At 46.6% G+C, this 15,133-nt stretch overlaps 7 protein-coding genes across 7 annotated transcripts; 4 read left to right on the forward strand and 3 right to left on the reverse strand.

Moving 5' to 3' along the window:
- Window positions 1-548: 548 nt before the first annotated feature.
- Window positions 549-1,622, forward strand: N7479_007966 (sugar phosphate isomerase/epimerase family protein; the record flags this gene model as incomplete). The annotated part of the gene is made up of 1 exon (XM_057255660.1): window positions 549-1,622. One exon carries the CDS (start codon window positions 549-551, stop codon window positions 1,620-1,622), a length of 1,074 nt encoding a protein of 357 aa, XP_057109522.1.
- A 1,976-nt stretch (window positions 1,623-3,598) lies between these two features.
- On the forward strand, window positions 3,599-6,929 carry N7479_007967 (AMP-dependent synthetase/ligase; the record flags this gene model as incomplete). The annotated part of the gene is made up of 4 exons (XM_057255661.1): window positions 3,599-3,856; window positions 3,911-4,650; window positions 4,704-5,727; window positions 5,781-6,929. The coding sequence occupies 4 exons, from the start codon at window positions 3,599-3,601 to the stop codon at window positions 6,927-6,929; spliced, it is 3,171 nt and encodes a 1,056-aa protein (XP_057109523.1).
- Window positions 6,930-7,209: 280 nt separating this feature from the next.
- Window positions 7,210-8,961, reverse strand: eng2 (putative GPI anchored endo-1,3(4)-beta-glucanase; the record flags this gene model as incomplete). Its single annotated transcript, XM_057255662.1, has 1 exon — window positions 7,210-8,961. One exon carries the CDS (start codon window positions 8,959-8,961, stop codon window positions 7,210-7,212), a length of 1,752 nt encoding a protein of 583 aa, XP_057109524.1.
- Window positions 8,962-9,209: 248 nt separating this feature from the next.
- N7479_007969 (uncharacterized protein) lies at window positions 9,210-9,389 on the reverse strand (the record flags this gene model as incomplete). The annotated part of the gene is made up of 1 exon (XM_057255663.1): window positions 9,210-9,389. One exon carries the CDS (start codon window positions 9,387-9,389, stop codon window positions 9,210-9,212), a length of 180 nt encoding a protein of 59 aa, XP_057109525.1.
- Window positions 9,390-11,294: 1,905 nt separating this feature from the next.
- N7479_007970 (RTA1 domain-containing protein) lies at window positions 11,295-12,296 on the forward strand (the record flags this gene model as incomplete). The annotated part of the gene is made up of 3 exons (XM_057255664.1): window positions 11,295-11,454; window positions 11,525-11,773; window positions 11,833-12,296. Coding segments are annotated over 3 exons (873 nt in total), but the record flags the coding sequence as incomplete, so codon positions are not given.
- A 342-nt stretch (window positions 12,297-12,638) lies between these two features.
- N7479_007971 (uncharacterized protein) lies at window positions 12,639-12,928 on the forward strand (the record flags this gene model as incomplete). The annotated part of the gene is made up of 2 exons (XM_057255665.1): window positions 12,639-12,718; window positions 12,775-12,928. 2 exons carry the CDS (start codon window positions 12,639-12,641, stop codon window positions 12,926-12,928), a joined length of 234 nt encoding a protein of 77 aa, XP_057109527.1.
- A 213-nt stretch (window positions 12,929-13,141) lies between these two features.
- On the reverse strand, window positions 13,142-13,774 carry N7479_007972 (uncharacterized protein; the record flags this gene model as incomplete). The annotated part of the gene is made up of 2 exons (XM_057255666.1): window positions 13,142-13,486; window positions 13,544-13,774. The coding sequence occupies 2 exons, from the start codon at window positions 13,772-13,774 to the stop codon at window positions 13,142-13,144; spliced, it is 576 nt and encodes a 191-aa protein (XP_057109528.1).
- Between the last annotated feature and the right edge of the window lie 1,359 nt (window positions 13,775-15,133).

The following is a 15,133-nucleotide window of genomic DNA, read 5'->3' on the forward strand; positions in this document are numbered from 1 at the left end:
CGAGTAGCACAAGCTAGGATGAGGGAACCATTTAGATGGATCTCGATTGCATCTTATAGTCCTTGGTGCCCCCTCACTCACAGTAGCATCGGACAAAAGAAACAATTAAAAATCCTTGTTTTCATCCGCGTGCAATCCATTCCTACAACATACGGATGCAATATAGGTAAGCTTACCCCGAAAACAGCTGAAACACGGCGCATATCGTTGCTAGATACTCCACTATTCAGTCATTCTCGACCCTTAATGTGCATATACCGCATTTGAGTGAGAGTTTGTCCCGATTGAGACTACCTAGGGTGCACATGTTTGCCCTACGGTGTGTGATTCGAATCCGGGCTATCTGTAAGTGTACCTTTCGTGCTCATCACCCACCTCGGGATTTACTTTTTTTTAAAAAAGAAAAAGAAAAAAGAACCTACTGAAATAAGGGATAATCACGGAAGAAGAAATCCCATGATGGTATGGAATTCTTATTTATACTATAAAGAGTGTGATAGATCACTTGTGCCTGTTAGATCCAGATCAATCCCCAAAACATTTCAGCGATGCATTCTCATTCAATTACCACCAAGTCCGAAGTTGACTCGCGATGGAAGCCAGCTATCGCAACAGTCAGCCTGGGAGCTGCGTATTTACACCCCATCACCGCCAAACTAGATGCTGTCGCCTTCAATGGCCAGCAAGGCCTTGAACTCTTTCATGACGATGTCGCGCAGCTCGCCAAGACCCTTCGTGGTCATGCAATTGACAGTGCACCCCGCACTGACCGAGATTACGAGATCGACGCAGCGCACGCGATCCGAGATCTATGCGCTGAACGTGATCTGCAGGTTATAGCTCTCCAACCTTTCCGACATTACGAAGGTCTCATTGACCCAGAACGTCATGCGGAACGCATTGACGAACTCAAGCATTGGGTTCAATTATGCAAGGTTCTTGGTGACTCACTCTTCATCCTGATCCCATCATCCTTCCTCGACGCCTCCGAGATAACCTCAGACCGAGAGCGTCTCGCCGCGGACCTAGCCGAGGCTGCCGATGTAGCATTCCCCGTGCGCATCGCCTACGAGGCCCTCGCATGGGGAACGTACATCAACACCTGGGAAGACTCGTGGGATTTGATCAAACGTGCCAATCGTCCCAATTTGGGCATCTGTCTTGATACATTCAACATTGCAGCACGAGTATGGGCTGATCCCATGTCCGCAACAGGGCGGCGGCCCCCAAGTGCAGATCAAGATCTGCGGGAATCAATGACCCGGCTTGTACGAGAGATTGATCCGGACCGAGTACTAATGGTTCAGCTTGCTGACGGAGAGCGGGTGGACCCACAGACTCCCTTCCTTCAAGCACCAGGCCTACCTACCTTGCTAGCCTGGTCGCGGAATGCTCGGCTATTTCCGTATGAAGAGGATCGTGGCGGATACCTTCCGATTCGCGAGGTAACGGATGCCTGTATCAACGGTCTGGGTTATACTGGGTGGGTTAGTATGGAGGTCTTCTCAAGATCCACCGTGGAAGATAACCCGACCGTGCCGATGGAGCATGCTGCCCGGGCCAGCCGCTCCTGGAAGCGGGTCCTGCAATTGTTGGAAGAGAAGCCGGAGGAATCCATCTAAGTGTTGGTGGCTTGAACAGAGATCAGCGCATTTTGATTCTGTTCTTGGGTAGCCAGCGTTATCCTACATTTTCAGCTTCAAAAATGGAACCCCACCTCCATTCAGCCGATACAAACGAATGATATTTTTGATGATAAACTAAGCCGGTGTCGTAATAATCTCCTTGTAAACACCCCTGTCTCAAATTGTAGACCGATTCTTAATGTCGATAAATTGCAGTCATGCTCGATGCCTACGCACATACCTTCCTAGGCTCCACCTGTCTTAGATCTTAGGAATGTTCAATCTAAACGGAAACCTCTAATTGTTCCAGAAATATGTGGGGACTATGCCGAACCAAACGGGGACCTCTCCTTCTACCAGGGCGCCACAGGACAATTCCCGAAACCTGGAATAGTATTCCTTGGTCTGTGTACTGAGATGCGTCAAGAAATAAGCAAATATAAAAGCCGAAGTGGAAGGATCGGCATAAACCCGATCGAACGGGTCAGCATTCTTCAGATGGATCCCCGAGTGGTTCCCGAGAACGCCTATCCGCTTAGGACCAGATACACATACATATTAGAATCTTCCAAACATTGGAACTCTGGGGCATTCCCGCCTTTCCGGATGCTTCTCCCGGTCCGCTCCCGAACCAATTATTGGAGCAGGAACGTAGATCTAAACTCTTCATACCTGATGATCTTAAAGGTCCCCGATCAACACTCAATCCCATGTGACACGGACCCCGATGATTTGGAATACTGTTCACTTAGTCCATCTTCAATGTAGTATCGCCTTCTTGCGTCCCTCGTGTTAATCCCTTTGGCATCTAGGGATGTAGGGGGGATTTCGCCCGAGTGAGACATCGCTAAGCCCGGCCATCTACTCCTTAGGTATCTAGAATTGTCTTGGTTCAATTTAGCACCGGAGGGAGAGTAAGACTGGCTGTACGCTGCGATTACCTCGGCAAGTAGTTTAAGGATATATTTAATGGCCAATAAAACACAGAACCAACGCTGTATCGGGGCATACCCGAACACAGCGTTTTGTGTAGCCTTTACTTATGGCACCCAAGATATTCCAGACTGAGTGAAAGCTGACGTTAACTGCCCTCCTTAGTTACACTGACTCACACAATGGGTTTCAGAGTCCCAATACAGGATCTAGAATTTTTAATATGCATTCAAGCGATGTTATAATTAATTGAAACCTTGATACTCCTTTCCGGTAATAGGTATAAAAAATTAGTCCAGGCTTTCCTAACGGGTTTTTCATTCCAACCAAGGCGGATGTGTCTCGGGCAGCTCTGCAGTGTAACTAATGCCGCTGGTCACGATTGAAATCGCCCTCCGAAGATAGAGGATAATGCAGAATGCATGAACTTACTTCAAGCTAGGCAAGGTAATCATGCTCGAAAGTTAGCATTTCGCCACTAATGATGTAACAATTTGGGAGTTTAAGCCACACTAGATGTAATAGATCAATCTTCTCATCAAAAGAAACGCCATTGTTGAGTCCCGGCAGATCACATCTGTAGTTTCAAGCCGAGTGTTTGCTGGTGACACAAGCAAATCATTCAGCAAATCAATCCTTGTGCATTGAAATCGTGCTGTTGTACATGATGTATGTGCATATGACTCCCGATCACAATTTTATTCCGCCAAAGCCCACTAATTCAATGCGGGCCTTGGTGCCTTGAGTTGGTATCTGCATAACTATCACAGCATACAAGCTGATTTTGTCTGTTTGTTGTTTGGCTGAACCCGTGCGATATGTATATCTTACCGATGCAGAAGGACTTTCATTTGCCGGCCATCCTGAAAGCAGCCAGTATAGGCTAATTTGGTAATATGGGTCAGTCTAGCGGCCTAAACGGTCACCTGGCCCTTAGATACGGTGTCCCTTAAATACGGCTTGACCCTCAATGTCGTGCTATAAAACACCAAGCTGCTGTGCCATCTTTCTTCTCATTCCATAATACTTCTGTACTCATAATGGGTATCCAACGTGGAAGCCCGGCAGCACACGCTGGTTCCTCCAGTACTATCAATCCTTTGGTGCAGGAGTTCGGATCCCTTCAAGTCCTCGATGACTTGATTCGCTTACGAGCTGCTGATGTTGTTCAATGTCCTATTCTTGCCTATCCACGTTTCGATAGTGATGCAGCTTCCTATGAGTACTATACCGGGAAACAGTTGGATTCCATGATAAACCAAGCTGCCATTATGCTCATGGGTGATGGGTTCAAACAGGTTGGTCATTAATAACACTGCGTGGGTTCCACACTCTAACAAATTATTGTTTAGACAACGCAAAGTTCGTCCATCGTGGCACTCCTCACGTTGTCAGATCTTAACATGGTGACCACCTTTTTTGCCCTAAGTCGACTAGGCTATACCGTTATGATGCTCTCACCAAGACTCTCGGGTGAAGCCTGCGTGTCGTTGCTAGAAACAGTCAACTGCGATTCAATCATATATGGCCAATCCCCCAACATCCGCTCAACATTGGGCGAGATCCTTCGCCGGAGGCTAGTGACCTGCCGCCCAATGCTTCCATGTGCTTCGTACGACAAGCTACACTCGCCATCGCTTGCTGTGCAGCGCAATAGAAATCCTGACAGAACCGCTCTAATTCTTCATTCCTCGGGATCAACAGGCACCCCAAAGCCGCTCTTCCTCACACACAGAGCAATCATGACTCACCCACTGAGAGGTCCTGGTTTCACTTCATTTAATACCCTGCCATGGTATCACCTCCATGGGCTGTCCACCGCATTGCAGGCAATGTGGATGAGAAAGACAGCATATATGTGGAATGCCACACTACCTTTGACTGCAGAGCTTGTTGCCAGCGCCCTCGAAGAAGCAAAACCAGAGTCTGTGGCAGCGGTTCCATATATGCTCCAGATTTTGATTGATGACCCCCGCGGCATCACAGCCCTAAGGCAATGCAAGTTGGTTACCTACGGAGGTGCTCCCTGTCCCGACGAGCTGGGCGATCGCCTAGTAAGCGAAGGAGTACATTTCGGAGGTTCATTCGGCCTGTAAGTCGTATTTGCAGAATACTTAGAGTCACGCAAAGACTAACAAATGTCAGCACCGAGGCTGGCCTCGTTGCCGAATCAATCTCACGACCAAAGGGTGACCCTTATTGGAATTATCTGAAATTCTTCGACAATATCCGATCATATGTCTGGATGAAGCCCATACCTGAATCAGAGTCACTTTTTGAGTGCGTTTATCTTGCTGGCCATCCAGCACTAACAACCTCGAATTCAAATGAGCCGCCAGGGTCCTTCCATTCGAAAGACGTATTCATCCCTCATCCTACTATTTCGGAAAGGTGGAAATATATCTCGCGATTGGACGATCGAATCAATCTAGTGAATGGTGAAAAGGTTTTACCACTCCCGATTGAAGGTCACATCAAACAACACCCTTTTATCCATGATGCAGTTGTCGTCGGGGTAGGCAAAGCTGCCCCAGGACTATTGATTTTGCGAGCGGACGAACCTGAAGCCAACCGTCTCTCAGATGATGAATACCTCCACGCAATCTGGCCGACGATCCAAGAAGCCAATTCTCAGGCAGAGAGTTTCTCTCAAATAGCTCGCAATCTGGTTGCTATTTTGCCATATGACGCCAGGTTTGCTCGGACGGACAAAGGATCCATGATCCGAGCCCAGGTCTATCAAGAATATGCCGAACTCATCGAAGGTCTTTATGCCGAGAAGGAACAGATCCATGGCAATCTTCAGCTTAACGTTGTGGAGACAGAGCGCATTCTTCTTCTACTAGCTCAGCAAGAACTTGGGATACCTATCTCTGGTGTTGACGCCAATTTCTTCTCCGAGGGTGTTGATAGCCTCATGGCAATCCATTTCCGACGTCTGATTCTCCAGAATTTCAAGTTTGAAAAGAGCCAGATTCCTGGTCCGAATGTCATATTTGAAGCCGGCTGTATATCACAGTTGGCTCGACAAATCTATGCTTTACAAAAGGGGGAGATGTTTGAAGATACAAAGAGCGATGTATCTGTGATGGCTGGATTGGTCGAGAGGTACTCCGTATTTACGAGGCACATTCCCCAGCCACATGCTTTCTCGGGGCCGAAGAGTGTGGTGAGTAATTATCTTCCTGTCAGAGTTTATATTCCTAAGCTAACATAACCAAGCTCTTAACAGGAGCCACCGGATCAATCGGTGTCCATGTCTTGTACGAGCTGCTCAACGATGACTCCATATCCACGGTGTACTGTCTCACGCGCCGAGAATCACCACTGGAAGCAGTACTCAGCACTCTAGCCGACAAAGACCTTTTCATATCCCCCGAACAGATAACAAAGATCGTCGCCTTGAACAGCCGTATCGATCAGCCCAATTTTGGTCTATCTCTGGATGAAAGTACAATCACACACATGCTCGACACGGTCTCACTCATTATTCACACAGCATGGCCTGTGAACTTCAATCTCCCCCTGACCGAGTTCGAGCCACACATTCAGGGACTATACAATCTGATTCAATTCTCTTTATCTGTGCAGAGACGCGAGCCTGCTATCATGATGTTCTGCTCGTCAGTCTCGACTGCTCTCGCATCTCGATCAACCGAGATCCTCGAAGAATCCGTTGACTTGGACTGCGCCTTTATGGGCTACGGGCAGTCGAAGTTGGTTGGGGAGCGGATTGTCAGTAATGCACGACGCAGTGGAGCAAGGGCTTATTCTCTTCGAATTGGCCAGGTCTCTGGTCACTCGAAGAAGGGCCTCTGGAATGACTCCGAAGCTCTGCCGTTGATGATCCGGTCAGCACTTACATTGGGTGTACTACCTCAGCTATCGCAGACATGTTCTTGGCTGCCGGTGGATAAACTCGCATGTACTATTCTTGAACTAGCCAGCACTTGTGCTTCCCCGATTGTGTTTGGGGAAGCTCAGGCGTCCAGCTCGGCTGCAGTTGAGTATGTTGATGACTCGATTTTCAATTTGTGTAATTCTCGCGAATTCACTTGGTTGTCTTTGCTTTACAAGCTAAAGGATTCTGGTTTCAGTTTTGACATTGTGCCCTTTGAAGAGTGGTTGGTGAGACTTCGGATGAGTGAGGCGAGGGGCGAGGAACAGGTCAATCCGGCAGTCAAACTCATTCATCATTATGAGACTATGCATGGGAAGAAATCATTTTCTTTGCAGAACGAGGCAAAAGTTTTCAATACAGAGAAAGCAGAGAGGAGTAGTTTGACGTTACGAAATGGCCGATTGGGAATTATTGAAGACGGAATTTTGGAGTGCTATGCTCAAGATTGGTTGGCGAGATGGACCTCCTAGGGAGTGAGGCGCTTGAGTTGGAGTTTAGGGATAAAGGGCATCTTTGAATATGGAGTTCAAGGATGAAAGATCTGATATATATTCCAAGGAAACAATTCTTCATTAACTATTCTTACTTCCTTTTGCGTTTAGTAGATAACGCGATGGGAGGCAAAAGACAGACTGAATCCAAACAAAACCAAGTAGTCTACGGCCATCTTTTTGGGCCTGCTGTACAAAGAACAAAAAGAAGATCCACTGCCAAATTTGCACAGTTTCAAACAAAATCCATGACAGATATCTAAGCCAAAAAGGCAACAATGAATCCAAAGAAGAGAGCTGAGATGCTCATGGACAACCGATCAGCGGCGCCAGTGAAGACAGGACCGAATCCTGATTGAGAGCCGCTAGGAACATAGGAGCCAGATGTAGCAGATGTAGCGTCCTCCGTAGGGGCATCAGTAGGGGCAGGGTTCGGAGCTTTGGAGGCCTCGTATGGAACGGAGGAAACAACAGCAGAGGGGAGGGGAGGCTGCGACCAAGGAGCACCGGAGGTTGCACCGGGGGCGGAACTGTAGCTAGCGTGGCCATGACTAGTCGGGACGGATGCGTGGCTGGAGAGAGCATCCACACCAGCGCCAGCAGTCGTTGGCTTCGTATCTTTGACGGTGGTTGGGGTTTGGACAGATTCCACAGCTGAAACGGGAGCAGTTGCTGAGGAGTCGGCAGAAATAGCGGAAGACTTTTCGGCGTCGGGGCAGATAGTCTCAGTTGCAGTAACGAAAGAGGTAATAGTCCGAGTCTTCTTGCCGGTGGAAGATTGTTTGACTTCTTCGGTGGTGGGGTTTTCGGTAGTAGCTGCGACTGTAGGAGTAGATGTGAGAGTAAGTTCCTGAATTACTCCGACAGTTTCCTCCTTGGAAGTGGTTGTGTGCACAGGAGCAGTTTGGGTAGTATGTGTCTCGGCAGTAACGGTGTGAGTAGTGTGCGTCTGAGTAGTTGTGTGTGAAACCACAGGAGCAGCGGTAGTCGTAGCCGGTTCAGGCTCGGATGACGCAGCTGAGGCAATTGCCTTCGCCTTGGCGCCAGTCTGATAGATCTTGACCGAGTTGATCTCCCAGTAGGTCTCCGCAAACTGGCTCGGATTGTTGGCGACGTAGTTGTGGCAGCTCTGGAAGGAGTTTTCGTGGGTCATAGGGCAACCAGAGCCACCATACACACCACCCGCCCAGTCTCCACAGAAAGTGACATCAAATACAAATGATTGCGCCTTGAAAGCAGTTCCAACGTCGCATGATTCCGCCACCACGGCCATCGGGGTACCGAATTCCGTCACATCGGGCTTGCCGCTAGTGATCGAGGCCGGGATCGACTGTCGGGGGAAGTACCAAATTTTGAGGAAGTCGTCTGTCCACTGCAAGCTATACACACCACCTTTTTGCTCGTTGAAAGGCGTGCCATAACTGCCCTCGTGGCCTTCAATCACACAACCGACGGGGCCTAGCTCCTCGCCACAGCCTGTAGCGTTGACCGAACCGGTCATATCCGTATCTGTCATACTGCAAGTGCCGGATGTGTGCATGACGATTTCGTTGTGCTTGTGCATGTTGACTCCTTCGATGATATCGATCTCGCCGTCTCCAGGCCAGTTCTTTCCAACGGACCAGAAGGCGGGCCAGGTACCGCAGACGCTACCAGGCATGTGGGCGATATCGGCGATGACGAGAGACTGGTCGTAGTATTTCTTGGTACCAATACGGACCGAATCACGGCCCTTTTTGCCGTACGGATCGAGCTTGGTAGCATGATCGACACCAAGATACACACTGCCAGAATCAGTGATCTTGACAAGGCCTGAACTTTCGGCGGACTCCTTGTCGATATAGTTGACAAAGCCATTGGTCGGGTCAGAACCAACGTGGAAATTGAAATAGTCCAGGAAATTTTTCCCCTGCCAAGTCTCCACCAGGGAGTAAGTTGTGGCTGCCACGGGGGAACATAATAAAGCGAGCATCAGCGATCCAGCGCTCAATGAACGTTTTGAAGAAACCATATCGTCTAAGTGAGAGGTATAACAAGGCCAAATGCTTGTGAGACAATCCAGACAACAAAGATGAAAAGAAAGAGAGCGTGTGCAATTGATAAAAAGAAAAACGACTAAAAGAAAGACTGACAATCCAGATTGTCAACAAGGAGAAAGGAATGTGAGCGTGTCGAACGTAACAAAGTAGCAACAGTGGGAAGTATTTGACCCAAGTACCTTTTGCCAGGCGCACAAGCCCAAATCCTTCTCAAGTTAAATCATCCTAGATTCAGCCATGGAAACTGGATATCAATTTGTCCATCCAGTAACAATCCACCAGTGCCTGAGACCGTTAACTGTGGTGGTGAGCGGATGTCTCCGATAGGCTGTAACGGCAGAGTTAAGGAGGCACCGTGGCGTTCGAGGCCAGGAGGTCGAGTCCACTTACGGTGATCCATTCTTCAGAGCAATAGGCCGAGCAACACAAAAAAGATCGACTAGTCGCTGCGACAGCGGTTAAGGGCTAGGGGGTTGTATCAACCTGAAACCACTCCCCACCCGAGGGGTAACCCAAAACAAACAGTGAAACAGGAGAGAATCTTTGCATCTGAACAGAAAATGAAAGATAGGGAAGAAAAAAAAAGCATAGAGGTAATCACATAGAGAAAATCACATCTTCAAGATCTCTTCAAGATCTCGCATTCTTTGAATATCTTAATCGTCACATTCCAAGTCAAAAGGTGAAAATGTTTACGCGCACATGTTATGATCGGAGTTGCCGCTCTCCACTTCGCCTCTTTTGACCTTCGTCTCTTCCCCTCTTGGCGCCCTATGGGCGCTCGGGTCTAGACTGTACTTTGTATTTTCGACTTATCGGAATATGCTTGTGTTTGAATATTCCCGATCGATCTTAAACATTCAAAAGAGATCACATTCCCGCAAGGAATGTCGGCAACACAGCGGACAACATAATTCAAGGTCCAAGGAAAATTATGCCCCGGATAGTGCTTGCTATTGTATGCTCTACCTGCTCCGTACTAGGTAAGAAGATACGGAGTAGACGGTGATAATCCTGGCACCAACGCCTGCTCAAGTGGTCGGCACCACCGGATAGCAATTTCACCCAAAGGCTACACCGTATATAAACACAACATGATCAGAACCTAAATTTTCCCTCAAAATAATTAGGGGGGATTAAGGGAGGTGAGCATAGTGTTCAGGAGTAAATGAAGTCTCATTTACCTACTTGTATCAACCTTACTAAATAATATCAAAGATGCTCAAAGCAAGAGAATAGTTAAACTTTTATATACAATATCCAAATATTTATATGTAATGTGTGCTAATATTCTTTACACTTCTACATCATATATTTAGAATTAACCTTAGTGGTAGATCCCTTGCACCAGACTTGTATTAGATCTTAATTTATTTATTCTTAAGTAAATTCGATCTGAACTCTCAAACTTGCATCAGTCGTGTTTATGTACCTTCTGTATGGAGTTGCAACACAAAGGATACCTAATCCTTACAATTTGCGATCGGGGGTGCCCACCACACTAGATACATAGACGGGTGGATAACGGGACTTGAAAGTGTTACAGGGGAAACACTTATATTAGTGTAGATTACCTGTCAAGGTCTCGCAGTTATAAAGCAGAAATAACTTGGGAAATGTTCTTCTCGCATCCAACTCTACCTAGGTATGCTCCTAAGTTCATTGTTATGTGGATATTGCATATATGGGCTATTTTTTTTTCGTATTTCGTTCCTCGCTCTGTTATAGGAAACAGAGTGGAGAAAAATGATATGCATTAAGGTTAGGGAGTTAAAGATGTCCAGATGTTGGTTGCAACTATGTACATACAACCTGTGGAACTAGCTCGTACTCGTGATATTTCCCATTTCGGGACATCCATAACATACCTACATAGGTATCTGATTGGATGAGAAACCACAAGCTTCTTAGGTGGATCAGAACTCAACCTGTAGCAAGCTTGACTCGTTTTTGATCCTCTCGGATAGTTCGTATTCTTATACCCAGAAGGACTAGTTTCTCTCTCTTAACTCTCATCAACAAGTTGAACCCTAATTGTGGGTCTGAAGCATCTCCTGTCTCCAAGGCAGAGATATATCTACCCAGCGTGTATGCTAATATTAGATGATCCGACAAGATGAAAAGGTATTTAAATGAAAAGTTTCTTCTTATAATGTGGGCTGGACCTCTTTACTGTGTCCTTTTTTTCTAACAGACGGTCTTTACACTCCTTTCCGTCTTCAAGCAGCGCGCCTTTCTTTCTTAAATCCCACCACTCTTCGAGCTCAGTCATTTTGTTGAATAGCCATATTTCGCTTTACGCTAGCCTGTCATGGCCGAGGGTTTCAAATTATACCATTACAACCCGTCTGCTAGTGCTGCCGTCACCTTTGCAGCACTCTTTGGGCTCACTGCCGTTGCACATATGTGGCAATTAGGTCGGAACCGAACCTGGTACTTCATACCATTTGTCATCGGTTGTTTATGTGTGTGCTCCCTTTGAATGTGTTTTTAATCCCCTTTGCAACTATGCTAATCGTTGTGACCTGCTCTCAGTTGAGGCATTCGGCTACTTGGCAAGGTACGCCAGCGCAGAGGAAGCCCCGGATTTCACCACAAAACCATATATTGCACAAAGCTTGATGCTCCTGCTAGCACCTGCATTCTTTGCGGCTTCTATATACATGATTCTTGGTCGCATCATTCGTCTGCTGAACGCAGACTCGTGTTCCCTAGTCAGGCCATCGTGGTTGACTAAGATATTTGTGACGGGTGATGTGCTATCATTTTTCATCCAGAGTGGAGGTACGTTGCTTGAATTCTTTGCAATATTTAATGTCGCTAATGTTTTCTCTTTCCTGAAGGAGGTGGCTTGCTTGCTACAGCGAAGGACGAGTCGAAAGTATCACTTGGAAACAACATGATTGTTGCTGGACTTTTCGTTCAAATTCTATTCTTCGGCTTCTTCATTAGCATTTCCTTTGTTTTTCACCGACGCGTACTAGCTACACCTTCGCATGCTGTGGGCGACACTCAAATTCCCTGGGCCCGCTATATGAAGGTCCTGTATGTTGCCAGTATCTTGGTCATGGTTCGATCAATCTACAGAGTGGCAGAATATGTCCAGGGCAGCGGCGGATTTCTACAAAGTAAGGAGGTATTCATATATGTATTTGATGCGGTGTTGATGTTCATTTGCTGTCTTGTTTTCAATTTCTTCCATCCGAGCAAGATTCTCTCAGGCTATCAGAAAGCTCAGGAAGACCAGGATCATGAATTGTTGAACCATGGTGAACATACCGGATATACAGGGGCCAGGTACAATTGATGCTTTTTTTGTCGGACGGTGGTTTTTTTTTTTGGTATGATAGAGAGCTGGCTTTTAATGATAATTGTGTTGGCAATGAATACCATCTTCGAGAGCGTTCCACCTTGGAGCAAACGCCTTGATAACATTGAGATTGATTGCAAATACTACTGGTCGTGAAAACTATGCGCTCGGGATACTTCCGATGCCTTTAGCATCTATTGCCCTTGTGATGGTGATGTGACGTTATAACTAACCCCGGGCATTACTACCGCTATTACCTCGCCTTCTTGTGTTTTGATAATTGTTACCACCAATTTTATCTTTGTGGGGTAATCGAAATTTCTTCAAATATCTAAATCCATGATGTCAAGCTTGGGAGAAGCCAAAGATGTTGATTTATCTATCGAAGATGAAGTAAACGCGAGGCGTGGCTATACAGGGTCAGCTTGAACGTTCTCATCTGCATTTTATAGTCTACGGTATTAATTCTTTCCAGTGCTCTGAACAATCCTAAGGTATCCAGAAAGTCTAAGAATGATGCATTAGACCTTCTCAATGATGAGCTTGACGGGGATATACCTCGGCATTATCTTGATGAGGCTCCTCTAGACCAGAGTAACCCGAGTGGTATAGGTGGCGTGGAAAAGTGAGATAAATACATTCATGTACAACATCGAGTTAATCGCTAATATTTTCTCCAGAGATAAACACAAGCCCCAGCACACCACTGAAAGCGATTTTGACACGGTGGAGAGACATGATCATTGGGAATTCAATTCAAATTTACGCGATTATATATTCCGCAGGCTTTAGTACAAAAGAAATAAAATATCCATGTTGCATTAATTCCTTTTTCTTTTTACCTACTCCATTGGCGACGTTAGAATACTTTCCTCCTCTGGCCACCTTCTAAACAGGTCCTGAAGATGATCCAGGGGAGCTGTGAGTAGGCTGGCTGCAGTCTCATAGCGTGGTTTGTCCATGCCATATGGATGTGAGCGAGAGGGCACGAAGATCTTAGTGCGGTTGAGAGACTCGGCCATCTTCTCGCTCTCATCGGAAGTGAGGGATTCCTCCAATATGACCAGGTCATTTGCCTCTTCGTCTTGCATATGCTTGGCAAGACCTTCCATCAGCACCGTAATTGTAGGGATGAAGCGTGGATCGGAACAGTTTAGGTCCTGGAAAACGTCGAGCATTTCTTTGAGCTATGTCATATCAGCATCTCTCTCCATTAAAGATGCTTATATATGTGATAAACTTACCGCTGAATGTTCACGCCGATCGTCATCTGTCTTCGCCTTGCCTTCGGGGCGAAGCTTCTCCAATGCAGGGAACACCACTAGCTCCTCAGCAACAGCGTGTCGTGCAAGTTCCCAGGTAAATTGGTTTTGAAATCGGGTCTGTTCATCTTCATCTTCGGAGTTGACGATGATGTTGTAACAAGATTCCAGTTTCCGGTGATCATCTTTGATCGCTTCGCTTATCCGAACCATGTTGGCCTAGTTATTATTGTGAAAAATTGTAGAAGTTTATCTTGATATTTTTTTAGGTTGCCTCACATGTTTCTATCACTGAAGCCATTATGACGTTTCAAGTGTCCTGCAACAGTAACCCATCCGCAGCGTTTCGTGGAACGTGATTCCGAAATACTATGTATACAACTCCGAATATCGAATATCGTCTGACGTTGCTCTAGTTGAGATAGCATGATCGAATCTAAAAATGTATCATAGAAAGCCCCCAAGAACACCCTAATCCCCCTTAAACACATGATTTTGATCTACAGCGGCCTGACATGGCATATGCACCGTGCCCGAAGTGCGTGATTTGTTTATTCCAATGCAGGGGCTTGGCCTGAGGGGCTATGCATGGAATGCCTTGGGTACATCTCTCGTATTGGGCCGTTTCTTGTTTCTGGTTCATCACCTTCATTTTGCCATGAATCGATATCCTCGCAGTTATAGTAAAAGGAGAACGTGAACCTCCCCACGATGATGGCGAGTCAGGGCCACCGGTCAGAGCCCTTTGAGTTTGCTCCAGGTCTCAAAGCTGATATGATCCACAGAGAACAGACCCATCGAAAACAGATCCCCAGTGATCGGCCTACATACGGGCAGATGAAGGGTGGACTTTGCGGTCGCATCTCCCAGTGGCTATGGTCTGGATGGCGGGGTACGGCATTTGAAAACACAACCCCTTTACAAAAGCCATATCAACTCAACCCTGGGGATTGTAAGGCCTGTCGTGAACAACGTACTGCTTGTGATCACACGCGACCTCAGTGCTCTCATTGTTGGTCACAACAGCTCTTGTGCTTCTATGTGGACCACCCGAAACAGAAAAAACATCGGAAGCCAACTGTTAGGGAGGTGGAGACGGTTTCCAGTTTAACGAAAGACATGACAATGCGACAATGACTATTTGTTTTCTGTTTTCTTATTCTCTTTTCCAGGAATTTATATGAACGATGTTTTGGATTTTCTTGGTTCATTGTGGGCGCAGGTCAAGCGTTTCGAGGCTATCAAAGTCGTCGCATGTTTTTTGCCCAGGCATTTTTTCAATTTCTTTGTCTTTACATTTTAAAGGTGGATTTGGATTCCAATGTCATTTAATCAAAATCAAATGAGGTTCTTTTTGAATTCCATAGAGTCTAAGCCAGTGTAACATCCGTGGACCGGAGAATTATGTTGCGAAATCCATGTTGGCATCAAAATGGACCGACCATCAGAATCTCCAACCACCGCCCTTTTTTTTGGTCCTGGTTGAGGAAGAGTGCCGGGTCGGCTCAACACCGAGCCACTGTGTTGCTTCGGAACACTGTGACCCGATACCCGCTCCACCAACACATACAT

The sequence above is a fragment of the Penicillium vulpinum genome (assembly GCF_028829585.1).
Source record: "Penicillium vulpinum strain IBT 29486 chromosome Unknown utg000003l_segment0_segment0, whole genome shotgun sequence".
Lineage (NCBI taxonomy): Eukaryota > Fungi > Ascomycota > Eurotiomycetes > Eurotiales > Aspergillaceae > Penicillium > Penicillium vulpinum.